Source organism: Tachypleus tridentatus, chromosome 4, assembly GCF_004210375.1.
Source record: "Tachypleus tridentatus isolate NWPU-2018 chromosome 4, ASM421037v1, whole genome shotgun sequence".
Classification (NCBI taxonomy): domain Eukaryota; kingdom Metazoa; phylum Arthropoda; class Merostomata; order Xiphosura; family Limulidae; genus Tachypleus; species Tachypleus tridentatus.
Genome location: NC_134828.1, coordinates 66,555,393 through 66,571,936, shown reverse-complemented (window position 1 = coordinate 66,571,936; position 16,544 = coordinate 66,555,393). Strand labels below are relative to the sequence as shown.

Genomic DNA, 16,544 nt, shown 5'->3' with positions numbered 1-16,544 from the left:
ACAGAAAATGGTGTAAAAACCAATGGTGACATCCAGTCTTCAAAGTTGTAAAATATTTACTCTAGCAAAATGTTAATGATCATAACCTGCCAGGAAGATTAACAGGTAAGTTCAAGAACCACCGTCAATCACCTGAAGTTGGCCTTTCCAGTCCTGGTTCCGGGTTATGTGTCATAGCAGCTATTATCAAAATGTTAAAGAATAAAAGTTTTAAAAGACACTCCGCAAAATCGTAATAATGAGTAGCCAAATGTCCAGTAAAAAGATAAAAGTCAAGTAAATGGAGTAAAATTTGTAAAAGTAATTGAAGATAAAAGCAAAATGGCAATTGAAACAGAAAATGGCATAAAAACCAATGTTGACATCCAGTCAACAAAGTTGTAAAGAACTACCTGTAGCAGAATGGTAATGATCGTAACCCGCCAGGAAGACTAACAGGTAAGTATAAAAACCACCATCAGTCACCTGAAGTTGGTCTTTCCAGTCCTGGTTCCGGGTTATGAGTCAATATGGCCAGTACTAAAAAGTTAAGTAGTAAAAGTGTGAAATGATATGCAACAAAAATATAATAACAACTCGCCAGGATGACTAACAAGTAGTTCAAACGGATAGTTCAAACAGGAGCGTTAGTCACCTGAAGTTGGCCTTTCCAGTCCTGGTGTCGGGTTATTTAATGTTCTGGCCATTGTACAATGTCAAATTGAAGGAGAGAGATTAAAACTGTAAAAAAGGAACCACAATTAAAAAGGTGTAATAAATAAATATGCAACACTTAAATGAGATTAAAAGGTTAATGGCCATTAAAAATTAAAAACATTATCAAGGTGGACAGAGTCACCATCACCAATAACTCTGTCCAATGTTACAGATTGACCCTGGGAAAAATATGTTTAAAATATTGCCGTCGTTGAGAATTGTAACGATGGCAAGAAAGTAAAACGTGGCTGATAGTGATTTGAGTGTTACACAAACTACACATTGGTGCATCAGTTCCAGATAAAAGAAAATGAGTTAAAAACTGTGACCAATCGTAGCCTAGTGAGAACAACTTCCTCCTTCGAACTTTACAGAAGCTAGATGGCCAAAGTCCAATTTTGGTTTGATTTGAAAAAGTTTGTTGTCACGTTGCTCATTCCAAGTGGACTGCCAGCTGGCACGGAGCCGAGCCTTGAAGACAACACCATAGTCCATGTAACGGAATAGGCATAGGGTGATGGTGCTGAAGCAGACGTATTTAGCTACCATGTCTGCAAGCTTGTTCCCGCGAATACCAACATGGCCTGGTATCCAGAAAAACTGGATTGAAGTAGCTGCTAATGAGAAATGGGCCAGTCGGTTTGAATATCAGCGAGAATAGGATGTGAGCTAACGTGTAGCGATTCCAAGGCAAGTATAGAACTAAGCGAATCAGTATAAATAGTGCAGTTGGAGTACTGCTCAGCTGCAATATGATCCAGGGCAAGAGATATGGCATACAGTTCAGCAGTGAACACAGAAGCTGTAGAAGGGATTCTGCGCACAACTACTGACCCATAGCAAACCATAGCAGAGCCCACTGAATTACCTGATTTGGAACCATCTGTATAAATGGGAACTGAATGATTGTTTGAAAGATATTCATTGAATATAAGACGGTACTTCCAATCTGGAGTATCTGCCTTTTTTAGGTGACTGAAAGAAAGGTCACATTTGGGGGCTGTAATAAGCTATGGTGGGATGGGCCGACCTGTGAAATCTGCAATGTTATCCAAGGACAGACCCAATTCATCCAATTGCTCCCGGATGCCAAATGGAGCAATGACAGATTGTCTGTTCTGAAAAAGTACTGCCCACCGAGGAAGGAAAACACATTTCCAGGTGGGATGCTTTGGTAAGGAATGAAGCTTCGAAGTATATTGTAAAGATAGTTGCAAACGGCAAAGGTGTAGAGAAGGTTCATGAGATTCAATGTATATACTTTGAACTGGAGAGGTACGGAAAGCCCCAGTGCAGAGTCGAAGTCCTCGGTGATGAACGGGGTCCAGCATCTTTAAGGCCGAGGGTCTGGCAGAGCCAGACCATTGATCCATAATCGAGTTTCGATCTAATAAGAGCACGATATACCTTTAACATTGAACAGCGATCTGCCCCCAACTGGTAGAAGAGAGAACACGGAGGATGTTCAGTGCTCTTGTGCATTTGACCAAGCTGCTTTAAGTGTGGTATAAAGGTCAGTTTACGATCAAAGATAAGCCCCAAGAACTTGGTCTCCGGGACCACTGGCAGCAAAACTTCACCGATATGAAGTTCAGGATCAGGGTGAATACCCGTCGGCGGCAAAAGTGCAGGCATACAGTTTTGGAGAGAGAAATTAAAGCCGTTCGCCAGAGTCCACTTCCATTACACAATTGAGGGCGGTTTGTAGTTGCCGCTCAATATATCTCATGTTTGATGACTGACATGAGATGTGAAAGTCATCGACATACAGCCCATTCGCAACAGTGAGAGGGTGTTGTTCAGTGATGGCATTTATCTTTATACTGAAGAGTGTAACACTCAATACACAGCCTTGAGGGACTCCAAGTTCCTGTACAAAAGAGCGGGAAAGTGTCGAACCCACACGAACTTGGAATCTCCTGTCCATTAAAAAATTTTTAATAAACATGGGTAGATGGCCACGTAACCCATATGTATGGAGGTCTCGCAAAATGCCATACCTCCATGTTGTGTCGTAAGCCTTCTCTATGTCAAACAATATTGATACAAGATGTTGGCGGTTGAGAAAGGCTTCTCTGATAGATGTTTCAAGACGAATTAGGTGGTCTGTAGTGGAGTGCTGTTGACGGAACCCACACTGGGTGGGCGAGAGGAGGTTGTTTGATTCAAGGAACCAAACAAGACAAGCATTAACCATCCTTTCTAATGTCTTACAGAGACAGCTCGTCAAAGCAATTGGACGGTAGTTTGAAGGAATCTTGGGATCTTTCCCTGGTTTAGAGAAAGGTAAAATAATAGCCTGGCACCAGGCATCAGGAAAAACATTCTCCTGCCAGATCCGGTTGAAAACAATCAGAAGGACGTCAAGAGAAGGAGGAGATAGATGGTGCAGCATGTCATAATGAATATCATCAGGTCCAACAGACGTACTGGCAGACCGATGAAGGGCCATTTTTTAGTTCCACCAGGGTAAAGGGACAATTATAGTCAAAGAAACAGTCAGTTCGAGAGGAAAGAGGTGATCGCTCTGCCCGAGTCTTGATGGCCAGGAAGGTGGAGGAACAAGCAGAAGTGCTAGATACCCGGTAAAAGCTTTCACCTAGAGTGTTAGCGATGTTCCGAACATCAGTCACCTCCTGACCATCAGAGAGTAAGATCGAGAGGGGGATAGAATTGTAGTGTCCATTAACCTTTCGAATCCTGTCCCATATGATCTTGGAACTGGTGGTAGAAGATATACTGGTTGTGAACTTAATCCAAGATTCCTTCTGGCTGTGACGTCTTACCCACCTAGCATGTGCACGGGCCCGTTGGAAAGCAACCCGGTTTGAAAGTGTGGGATATCTACAAAAAAGTATCCCAGGCCCGCTTTTGAGCCTTCCGTGCTAAGTGGCAAACAGGATTCCACCACGGACGAGGATATCATGGAAAACGTGTTGAGGTTTTAGGAATACACTGAGCAGCTGCATGTGTAATACAGTCAGTTACCACTGCTACACAGTCGTCTATTGATGGCTGATTTATGATGGCAGGATAAAGTTCTGCGAGAGCAGTGAAAGTGGACCAGTCTGCCTGATCCAGCTTCCACCGGGCACGCTGGGTAGGGTGGCATCGACCACGGCCAGTCTCTCTCAAAGGATCGGAAAATGATCACTGCCTAGTGGATTACTGTCAACCCTCCATGAAAAATGGGAGAATAATGAAGGGGAGCAAACTGAGAGATCAATAGCGGTAAAGGACTGACTAGGTGCATGAAAGTAAGTGGAAGAACCAGTATTGAAAAGAGAAAGATTGTGATCAGAGAGCATCCGCTCTACAGATCGCCCCTCCCATCAATAATAGCACTTCCCAGAGAGGATGATGTCCATTAAAATCCCTAGGATTAGAAATGGAGATGGCAATTGTTCAACGAGAGCATCAAGATCTGATTGATCATATGTCTTTCCAGGGGACAGGTACAGAGAACAAACAGTGATGGTATGACCCAAGGAAACACGGATGGCTACAGCCTCCAAGGGTGTGTTGAGTGACAAAGACAGGGTGGGCACGTGTTGATCAACCAACAGTGCCACCCCTCCATGTACTCAACCATCACACAACCTGTCATTTCTGTACAGAGAAAACTGCCGAATGGAGACAGTATCAGCAGTTTTGAGAAATGTTTCTTGTAAAGAAAGACAAACAGGATGGTAGGAAGCAATCAGCGTTTTGATATCATCCAGATTAGAACGTAAACCTCTACAGTTCCATTGTATCAAGGTGGCCATTTTTAAGAACGGGTAGGTGAAGTGGCTGGAGAACACTTCGGTTTACGACCACGTCTTTTTTCTTTACTGTCTTTAGTCGGAGGAGGTCTATCAACCTCCATGGATCCTGCTCTGTGTCGGGTGGGCAGGTTTTTGTTATTGGAAGGGGAATCCAGTGACTGAGGACACGAACGAATAATTGTTTTGTCTCTTGTGGTGGGAGAAAAAGATGTATCAGAAGAAATGCCTGTATTTGAAACTGAAGGACGTGTATCTTGAGGTTTGTTGGAAGGTATGGGAGGAACAGAGATAGGTGTGAAAGTCGATTCATCAACCTTTATAACCACGGAGGTCAAAAGGCTTTTCATTTGTTTTGAAAACGATTCTCTTGGAGGCACAGAGAGATCTGTCTGCACTCCCACTGTAGTTGTGGAATGAAGTGCAGCAGCATATGTCCAAGATGAAGTGGTGGACAGCAATTTCCGAGCCTCAGGATAACTAATGTTATGTGTCGTTTTCAAGCGCTGCACCTCTTTTTCCTCCAACCATTTTGGGCAAGAATGAAAGTAAGAGGGGTGAGAACCATTGCAGTTTACGCAATGTGGGTTCATGTCACAGTCATAGGCATCGTGGTCCTTACCTCCACAACGAGCACATGTCAGGGAACCATGACAGGATGTCTTTGAGTGGCCGAATCTCTGACATTGGAAACATCGAAGAGGGTTTGGTATGTATGGCCGAACCCTGCAAATGAGATAACCTGCCTTGATGGTGGCAGGTGCACGTGGTGAAGTAAATGTTAAAACGAGGGTATTTGTTGGCAGTGTAATTCCATCTTTGTTAGTGGAGATGCGCCTCACTGCAGAAACTCCTTGAGTGGAGAGACCAGCGAGAATCTCTGACTCGGGAACATTCTTCAAATCCCTTTCAACAATAACTCCTTGTGAAGAATTCAAGGTAGCATGGGGTGTAACCTCAATAGGTATATCCCCAATTGCCTTTGAATTCAAGAGGAGTTCACTGTGTTGGGATGTGGATGTTTCAACCAATATGTCACCAGATCGAAGTTTCTTTAGTGATTTTGGAGAGCCAGCAAGTCCCTCTAGTCCCTTTTGAATAAAAAAGGGGGACATTTGCCCTAAAAGTTTTTCCAAAAGAGAGTGTAATACAAGAAAATGAGATACGTGTGTTACTGATGTTGAAGATTGCTGTTCTGAGTATTCAAGACGTGGTCGCTTACCCATTGACTGTTTTTTTTACAATTTTATTTAAATTTTTTAGAGGATCCATAGGAAAAAGAAACAATTTCGGTACCCACTGACCCCACCCACCATGGAGCCCTACAAGGAGATGCACTACAAAGTCACACAAGGACAATGCAGCAACGCCAGGGTTTCGTGAGCACTATACTCAAACACCAGCATCAGGCACAATGTCCACAACACCCGTTGAGAACTTCCAACACTGGTACTTGGTTGACTCTAGTCCAAGTGGACCAGCCGATTAACCCAAGGGGCCACCCAAGGCAGCCGTCTACAGGAATTCGAGGCCAAAGTGGTGCGTTAGGGTTGGACCCCTCAACCACCAGGATCCTCTCCTCCCCTTCACGGGTCACCACGCACGCAAACACGTGGGTGGATGTTTAGATCCCAGAGAAGGTAACCTGATAGAACAGAACCTTCCCTGGGAGGTCCCCTCACCACGTACAGAAATACACACCGAGGGGCTGGACCAGACAATGTTTATCCTAAAGTTTTAAATTAAGTTAAAAATTCTATTTTTGAGTTGTTAGCTAACTTTTTACAGGTCATAAAAAGTTATGGAAGAGTATTTGAAGATTGGAAGATGACTAATGTTAGTCCAATATTTAAAGGAGGTGATAAATATTGTCCAGAGAATTATTATTCTGTTAGTCTTACATCAGTATTGGGAAAGGTTTTGGAGAGTGTAATGAAAGATATACTGCAGATTTACTTAACGCAGTTTGATAGTGTCAAAGAGCCAGCATGGTTTTGCTGAGGGAAAGTCTTGTTTAATAAAACTTTTGACATTCTTTGAGGATGTTACTGCAAGAGTTGATGAAGGAAATACTTTGGATTTCGTTTACCTTTGTTTTTCTAAAAGCATTTAATAAGGTGCCTCACAAAAACATGTTATAAAAATTCTGTGGATCTGGAGGAAGTGTGATTAAATTTGAAAGAAAATGAACTGGAAAGCAGAAAGCAGTAATAAATGGAATTAGAATCTGATTTGATCACATTTACAAGTGGTTGCCTCAGGAATCTGTGCTAGGCCCTCTGGTGTTTGTGATTTATATTAATGATACTGAATATGGAATGACTAATAAAATTTTGAAATTTGCAGATGGCATTGAGGTTTTTGGGGTGACTAACTATCAAAGATGCTGCAGACTGATATGGAGATTTAGATCATTCAATCTACTGTGCCAATATGTAAGCAGATATTAAACTGTCCAAAATGTAAGGTGGTACATGTAGTTTTTCACAATTCAAATGAGAATACATTAGGTACCTGTGGTTGAAAAAAATATTTTGATGTTGTAATAAAAGAATAACCTAAGTTATTTAAACAGTGTAATGTAGGTAGCAATATGGCTAATAGGATTTTGGGTAGCATCTATTGAAATATTGAATACAAAACAAGGGATTTGTAAGGTGTAAAGCCTCATTTAGAATACTGTATGCAGTTTTGGGCTCCCTTTCTCGAGGAGATTGAATTGTTGAATAAGATTCAGAGAAGAGCCACAAGAATACCTGGAATGGTGGGATTGTCTTATGAGGGGAGGCTAAAATCCATAAACTTGTTCTCTCTGGAGAGGGGAAGGGTCAAAGAGGATGTCATTGAGGTGTTTAAGGCTATTAAAGTTATTGATAATATACAACCAAACAGTTTTTTGTTAAGCAGTAAAAACAATAAAAGGGATCATAAATTCAAATTTTGGTAGCATGAGTCACTCAGCTGCAGTTTCGACAGTATTACTTTTCAAATATGATGGTTGGCTTTTGGAATGAGCTGCCTTCAAGGGTAGTGGAGGTAGAAAATTTAACTGAGTTAGAAATAATACTGGATAAACACACGAGTAGTGAGGGGTTATTACAGTTGGGAACTAAAAGGGATTGTCTTTGATGGGCTAATAAGCTACTTTTTGTCCCTTTAGAATTTTATTAAATTCATCAAAAGGATTAAACCTATTCTGAAAAAACCTGCTTGACCTATTAATAACAATGATTATTTTCATTTTTTTTCTTTCATTCTTTAGAAGAATCCACCTAAGTTACAGTTATTTAATCTATTTTAATAATTGCACATATTGAAGTTTAACTTTAAAATGTTATATAATAAAGTTTAATAATGAACATTTTGCTTGTCAATGTAAAACTGTCTTTTACCATAACCACAAAACCAATTCAAAATATATTCCATAGCTTTTCTATATCAGACCTAGATATGAAAATATTCATTGAGGCCTACGTTACAGGGAAGGAATCTAGTCAACTCCTCAAACCACACTCTTGGGCTGTTTCTTTACTAATGAATAGTGGAATTGACTGTTACACATAACATTCCCATTGCTGAAAGGGTGAAAAAATGACTCAGAAGCATAGCCATTAGGACATATCAGAGCCTGACAATTAGTTAGCATTTTTCTCTTGCTAACTAACTGATGGTCACCTAACTGTTATTTATTCTAAAATGAAATTTCCAACAAGTGTAAAGTTACCTTACACAACTCCCACTGTTGAAATCAGAAGTAATATTTCATTAGACTTAAATTTCAAAATTAACAATTTTTTTAAATTTTTGTTACAAACACTACATGCCATTAATGAGAGATTAATAATTAGCTTTATATAATGTTAAAGATAATATAGCACTAAGACCAGCATGCTAACCATTGTAAAAATTAAACCCTATGTGCATGATTAGAGGTCAAAGTGCAAATGTCTATACCTCATACAGTGCCATTCAACATGTAATTCAAAATTTTGTCAGAATTAACTTTTTGTGTTACCTAACACTATAGATTTTGCAACAGTTCAGTTCATAACAGAGTAAAGAAAATAACAAATACAATATAGAGAGATATAGAGCAAAACTTCAAATGCAACTTGCAAATTATACAATAGACAAAAGTGGTTTTTCTCTTCACATCACCTACTAAACATTACTACAGTTCAAGTCTAATTAACTTCAGCACTTTACAAAGATATTTTTAGTATAAAAATTTTAGTAACACTTGATTTGTTTGTATTACAACAGACTTGTTGATGAAAAGATTTCCACATATTATGAAGATACACTTCATAAATTGGGAATTATAGTCAGCATTACTTCTCTAATGTGAGTCGATCCAATGGACCAGCTTTTACACATTTAGTTTAAAAAATTTCCACTGTTACTCATTATTCTATAAAATGTGCACAACATTCAAGAACTATTTTTATACAGAAAGTATTAGAAAAATAGAATAACTACTATTCAGGAGACAATATATCAAATTACAGCTTAATGCTAGTACTAAAAGGAAAAGTCATCTAAATTAGAAATTAATAACCTTAAAATATTCTAATTTATATCAATAAAAGGGTAATATATTTAAAATAATCGTGATGTCTTCTTTTATGTTAAATATTTTTTAAAAGTCTACTATTGCCACTTATCATTTTTTATTTGAAACAGAAAATTGCAAAACTGCCACTATTAGTTTTTGAAATTAAACAGTATTAAGGTCTTATTTTCAGCACAAAAGCCACAAAATCTGCATATCACTACTAACTGCAGGTAATATTGTGTTATCACAACTTCTATAAACAAGTTTTAATTAAACAAACAATTGTGAATATTTCATTTATTTATTTCCTTATTCAATCAGTGTTTAATAAATGTTTTTCAAAGAATTCTATACTTCAGTATTTACGTGACATTTTTAGATCATTATATGAATAAAGTTGCTTTGCACTGTTAACACATGAAAATGATTTAATATTCTCATTAAATATGTTGAATTAATTAACACAAAAACCTTCCATAAAAACTGAGAAGCAACATCACTTAAACTATGTTTTGAATTGTACAAATCCATACTTACATTTAATCAATGGAATTGGTTAGTTTTATTTGCTATAAACTTCAAATTACAAAACATTTCTTCACCCCTCATACTGCCATATGATGAAGGAATGGAAACTGCAGATTGTACAGCTAGTTAACAATATACAAAGCATATGTATACTTCAGTAATTATATATATGTATCACACGTTTGTTTCCTTAACACTTCTTGCTTCAAAAAAGTTAAAGTAGTGAATGATATTGTTGTTAAAAATATCAAAACTTATGCTGTAGAATGTACAGTTTGTTGTTTTAGAAAAATTGGAAAATTTGATATTTGTTAAAATTTTAATCATTTAGCATTTTTTCTTGGCCTTTATACTGACAAAGACTAATAATTTTAATGTAAAATAAATAAGGGTTGTGTGGAATACTGCCCAGTAGTCTCTAAGCAACAAATATGGCTAAAAACAATTTTTTAACTGAAACATTCAAGGAATAATGCCATAAGCTCCATTTTTTGTTCAGATTCAAACAAAACATCATCAAATAGTAATCCAAAAGTTGATACTGGCAGTATGACTGAAAAAAATAACGTAAACTTGCTTTTCTGCAGCCAATTATCTGTGCTTATTACTTACTTGAAAAAGTAAAACTTCAAGCATATACTTATGTTTTTAAGTGACAAAAGGCAGTTATGTCATTCTAGAGGCTTTTTTTTTAGGTTATAACTACATCAAGTTGAAGTTAGTAAAAGTCATGTACATCAGTGAAATTAATAACAGATTAGCATACACCCACCCATCTTCCATCATAAGCTTTCCCAAGGAGGAAAAATACTGGAAAAATTACTTCTATATTTAAAACTTTATTGTCCAATGGTTGGTCAGCCCCCATTAGAATTCTCACATCACAAACACATAGTTCAAAGGAGTTGATAAAATAGCTAGAATTGTCTTCCCAGTTATCTTAATGATTCTGTTTTGATTTTGTTAAAGTGTATAAAGTCCTGTCTTTCATTACTAACTTATTAATTCAACATATTTTAAAATGTCTAATTAAAATATGTTTGAGTAGGCACTTTAGTTTTCAAGAACTCATGATTAAATTGTATTTTTAAAGGATTTTCCCCTACCTTTCGATTAATATTGCGAGGAACTTCAAAAATCCCTGGATTAAGGGAGAACACAGCATCAAACTCTATCTATAAAATAAAATAAACCACATGGCTTAAGAAAACCATTAAAAAATTGTCTTCTACTAAAAACTAAAAGATGAAAGGCATTTGTTGAACAGTTAAATCTATTGTACTTGTATGAATGCAACCTGCACCACTGAATAAACAAAAGTATATAACCTGATTTTTTCCCACACATTAAAGCAAGAACATCAGAGTTAAGATTTCTTCAGCAATAGTTTCAAAAATTAAAAAAAAACGATTTTTAATTCATGAATGTTCATATTTTTTTCACATCATAACATTGCACTTGCAGGAGGAAAGTAAATAGTTTTGTATAACTAAACACTTAGTAGAACCTATGAGAAGCTACAGGCTAGTGACCTTAACATGTAAAGAAAACTTTCTGCTCATTTCAACCCATAAAACAACATGTCATTGTTGATTTCTCCAAGCCCGTTCCTTTGGCTGTGATTTCGCTAGATAGTAGATAAAATTGATCAAATTTAGTCAATTGCCTCTCATGTAGAGATTACAACAAAATAAAAGTTTAGCTTGGTAATATACTGTTAGAAGAGAAAAATTTGTTAACTTTTAAACTTCTGTCACAACAAAACTACTGACAATTTTTAAAGCCTGTTTGTTATACTATACTTAATCTCAATTATGACATTGCTACATTAAAAAATAAATGCTTTTCTTGGAACAATATGAAGTTGGTTATTATGTGTTCAAATATTTAACCCTTTCATTATGTTACAATTTGCATTCATTCTAGAACAAAACAAGCATAATTTATAATTCCTAATTTTTTTGGAGGTTGTGTATTTGGTCAAATCCATACACCAATACAAGTGTTTAATTAGCTTAAGTCTCTCAAAAATTATACATTTATATATATTTAACTATTTTTATTGTATTTTCTTTTCAGCCATACTTGGTTAACAATACAGAAGTTACAATGATTTGGCACATGTGCACTCATGTTACAATATCCAAGAGTATAAAATTTACCTTTATTCTTTTTAAAGCAACCTTTCTTTGCTGTGTTTTAGTGGACTAGTTTTTGTAACATACAATCACATTTCAGTTATTATACATTATATATGCATATACATTATTACTATTTACTAATTAAAGTTTAAACTTATTTTTCTTAAAACAGAACAGTAAAAAAATAAAGTAAATAATTCTCTCTTTAGGTTAAGAAATTAAATAATGTATAATTTGAACTATCATCTACAGTTCGATACCAAACATAACGACATAAAATAGTAGTTGAATAAAATTTTGAATGCAAGTAAACAAATATATGAAGATATGGCTTTTGACCCAATAGGGTTAAAGCTTCATTTTGCCAACAAGGCCACTGGTATTTACATTAGATCTTACTGCCATAAGTACTACAAGAACACTTCTGATTTCAATTCATGCTTCTTTTGAAGCATGATGTTTCAGTAAGGTAGAAGTCAATGTTTTTTGCAAAACACAGTAAGATGTATTTAGTTTGATAATTTGGTATAGTAAAAAAATAAATTGCATACCAGTGATCATAAACATTTATGGAGTATTTTTGAATATTAAAAAAAGAAGACAAAATTTAGTTTTATGCTATAAAATCTTTATAGGAAAGTTTTACAAGAATGTAGAAATAAAAGGTTGAAATCCACAGTTAGAACTTTGTCATTAACTCAATTGAGAGTCCAGATGCTGGAAGAATAATTAATTTATTACATCAATTAATTTTTCAGTTTAATAGATCAATTTCATTATTCATTAAAATAACCAACTAATCAAAATTAGTGTTGCTGTTTGTTGACACCTGCCAAATCATCCAGCCCAGCATCTTTTAGTACTGAGCCCAGAATGATCAAGAGGGATCATTCCAGGAACTGGCAATTTAAGGTTATTTGATGAAACAATCAACTTTTAAAAAATGGAACTAAATATTAGTGAAAATAGGACACAATGAAATCCATATGGATTATACCATGGTGGAACCATACTGGACATTATACCATCCTTCTTATACTTAACTCTGAATTGCAGAAATGGCATTTTTAATTTGATAATCACAAGGGAAAACATCTTGTCATGCATTATGAATGTACCCGAGCCATAAGTTTCACAAAACAGTTAAACTAACTCTTTCTTATATATTATTCCAATCCTCTTTTGTAAAGATAACTATACTACTGTGCTCATTGTTGTATACTTTACTGTCACTGCAGTAATCAATTTATAAACCTCCAGTTCAGCTGGTAGGCCAAATTAATTGGGATATCTTCTAATAACTTCTTCCCTAAAACCTGGACCTATAGTTTAGTTTAATCATTACAGTTAAACCAATAATTCACAACCATATCTAGAACATTTCAAATTAGTTTCACCACAACATTGTCTTACTTTACATTTGCAAGTTAGCTTCTTTATGTTGGCTCTCATGGTCTCAGGCCAGTTCAAGGGTCTGGTCTAGTGACCTACAACCCATAACTAGTATCAAATCATTTTTTTTCCATCTAAGCAAAATAACTCAAATATTTCTGCAATGATCTGAATTTTGGATCCACATCAAGACAATGGCATGGCTTGTGTGGCAGATGTTAAAATATTTGATAACAATCCAGGTCTCATGTAAGAATAACCAGTTAATCAGCCAGATGATTAATCAATTACCAAATTTCATTAGTAACCCACTTGCATCTACAACAAATAGAAACATTTATTAAAGAACATATCCCAATGGAAAATTTTCAAAGACAATAGTTAATTTCACTATCACAAAAATGAGACACTTACAGAAACTTAATCTGTTAAAAAACCATTTTAAATTTAAAACTATTACATCCATTAATTTCTTTTCCATAATGCATTAAAAGAAACCATACAACAGCTACATGGAATTTACACACCTATGCATTATGAAGTTAATATACCTAGTCATTGTTTGACAATGAAAACTTTTTTTTGCACATAAATAAAATTTCAGTAAAATAGGTTTTTCTATACACAACCAAAAACAATGGAGATAAGATACAAATGTTCTTTTTAATTAATGTTAATGCACCTTCAAACAAGTACCAGGTGGCTAGTCATGTGATTTCATATAATAATGTTTAATAATGAATTCCACATTCACAACTCTCACTTAGTACTAGTTCCAGTCCACTAAATAATAAAAAGAGTATGATCATTTCAAACCTCAAGAGAAGTTGTACATTGACATGTTTACAAAACAAATTCATGGACACAGTAGAAGTGTTGGCAGAATTATGATAAAGAAACAAACAAAATCTATGAAAACTGCAGGCATGGCCTTTACATCATGTTCTGAGATAAATATGAATGCATATTGCATAACATGAAGATTTCAGGATACTGAAGGGAGAAAATTTCATACCTATCTTCTTTCAGAGCATTGTTGATCTCATTCCAATGGTTTTGTTGACATTTGGATTATCTTCTTAAACACTTGCAACAAGCTTCATAGGAATGTACTAACATCCTTCAGAAAATATGCAGATGTTTCAAATATTAGTTTCTTTTGACATAATAGTGGAAAGTCATTAAGTATCTCCTGGCAATCTGGATTTGTTACTGGACCATATCTAATCAGCACATCCGGTTGTATCACATCTTGACCAGTGGAGGTTTCATCATATACAATCATGTATCCCGAGTTACTTTTCATTAGGGCATTTCCAATGTCTTTATGGCTTTAGACCATCTAAGATAATAAAACCTCAGTTGACCCCACTCCATAAGTTATGGCATTAGAAAACCCCAGAGAAAATCTGACAAGCATCATCAGATGAAGCAAACTGACATTCCTTGATTGCAACATTTTAACTGACCATAGTGCTTTTGCTTCACTGATGTTTATTACCAGGTTTACCTGTAAATGAATAAACTGGCTTGAGAGTCACAGATCTGTGATGTACAAGCCAAGGGAACAAAAATTAGATGGTGTACAATTCTGGTTGTAACATTTCTATGTATTGTTGTTCACAATGTTGCTTGAGGTTGGAAGGAAAACCAAGTTACATAAATAGTTACAATGGTGTATCTAACAGGAAAAATAATACTCCCCATAACAGTTTATATGTATCAGCATACAGATCAGGTATTAGTTTTACTGCAGTTTATATGAAAAACATTATACAGCAATATACACAAAGGTGTATACATTTCAATACACTACTAACTTACAGCTCCAAGTATACAACGTGCCTGTATACTGGATAGTAGCTGGTGGAAGATATGAATAAGAATATTCTCATTTAAGTTCTAGAAAATTACCATAACTACTACTTAAATTAAAAGAAGCTTTACCATACACACATGCACTCAACACTTGCAAAATAAAATAGTCTTCCAACCTTCACCATCAACACAACTTACCCTGACCATAACATTTTCTTAATGTGGAAAAGGACTGTATTTGTATTCACTTTAACTGAATGATTTATTGCATTTGTTGGACGTTAATTCATAAAGATACATAACGTATAGTTGAACTAAGTAGATAAATAATCATTCAAAAATAACAAGTTAATGTAATAAAACAACCAAATAAGGAGCAGACTTACTAATGTTTCTCACTAACATTACCTCAAAAACAAGCCAGCCCAAACCTGTTGAGATCAAACATCCTATCAAATGTATACTAGGACACAATGTTTAAAAATATGAATGCATGAAATTACATGTGACCTCACCTCTTTTCCTTTAGTCTCTCCACGTTCAAACCACTCAACAGTTACACTTCTTGCAGCTAAATTTATTCCACTAATAACAGCAGAATGGATACGGCCTATAAACATGTAATAAAGCACTGAAATGATTAGACATGAAAAATAATACTGAAACTTCTATCGTATGTTTCTTAAATATGAAAATTTGCTTGTATTGGACATTCAACTATAAGACATGCTTATAAGGAGTATGTATAACAATAAATATATTTATTTTCATTCAATAGGATTTATGCATGAGTACTTAGATACACATTTGTAAGCAACTAACACCTCAGCTGTTCATTTTCTATAAAGTGATAAAAAGTAAACATTCTAAAAGTATATATATTTTTTATTCCTGCAAAATTATTTCAAGTCAATTAGAAAAGTAGTTTAAAATTTTCACTGAAACATAACATCTATATAATCAAAACCATCCATACAAAACATAAATTACTCAACCACTTATAATTCAATTACTCAAACTATTACAAAGGTTATCTGAAAAGTAAGATAAAAAATTTATATAATCATATAAAATAAATGGATGTGATAGAATATTTATGAGGAAACTTAAAAAGCATTTCATTTTAGTCATTCCATTGCTAATTCACTTTATGTTTGTTCAATGAATTTAACAATAACGCTTGACCTACACTTCAATAATCAATAAACCACTGGAGTTCCAAATTGACTAGTTGTTTACACTTAAGCTGAAAAGACTAGTAAGAAAGTAATAACAAAGAGACATAATAATTTGATATAACAGGACTTTTAGTTTATTTTTAGGATAAAAATAAGTATTCAAATAAAAAACTTTGACAAAATAAAATACATGCATTATATGCTGAACTACCAATCCATTGATTCAAATGCAGCATTTCCTGTTTCATAAAGCAAACTAATCTTTCTTGTGTAACACAAAAAAACATATGTTAAGAGTATATTTAACTGAAGCCTACAAGTTAAGAATGAATTCTTACGAATGGAGACTAGTGTGGTTTACTCAATAAGATTTTTTTTAACAGGCTGGATGCATGCACCAATTTAAATGTACATGTTCATCTAAAAATAATCATTACACTTAAAACTAGCAAAATATAAAACATGTTATCAC

The 16,544-nt window shown here is 35.1% G+C and overlaps 1 protein-coding gene across 4 annotated transcripts in view; it reads right to left on the bottom strand.

The window, feature by feature from the left end:
* LOC143249341 (kinesin-like protein KIF2A) overlaps positions 1-16,544 on the bottom strand; it is a 64,819-nt gene that overhangs the window by 37,485 nt on the left and 10,790 nt on the right. For 2 of the 4 annotated variants that reach the window (XM_076499006.1, XM_076499007.1), the window contains exons 3-4: positions 15,410-15,504; positions 10,650-10,718 (exon numbers count right to left, since the gene is read on the bottom strand). In XM_076499006.1, coding sequence (XP_076355121.1) covers positions 10,650-10,718; positions 15,410-15,504 — 164 coding nt within the window. Of the gene's footprint in view, positions 1-10,649; positions 10,719-14,091; positions 14,622-15,409; positions 15,505-16,544 lie in introns of all 4 variants that reach the window. The other 2 variants (XM_076499009.1, XM_076499008.1) reach the window with 2 other exon arrangements.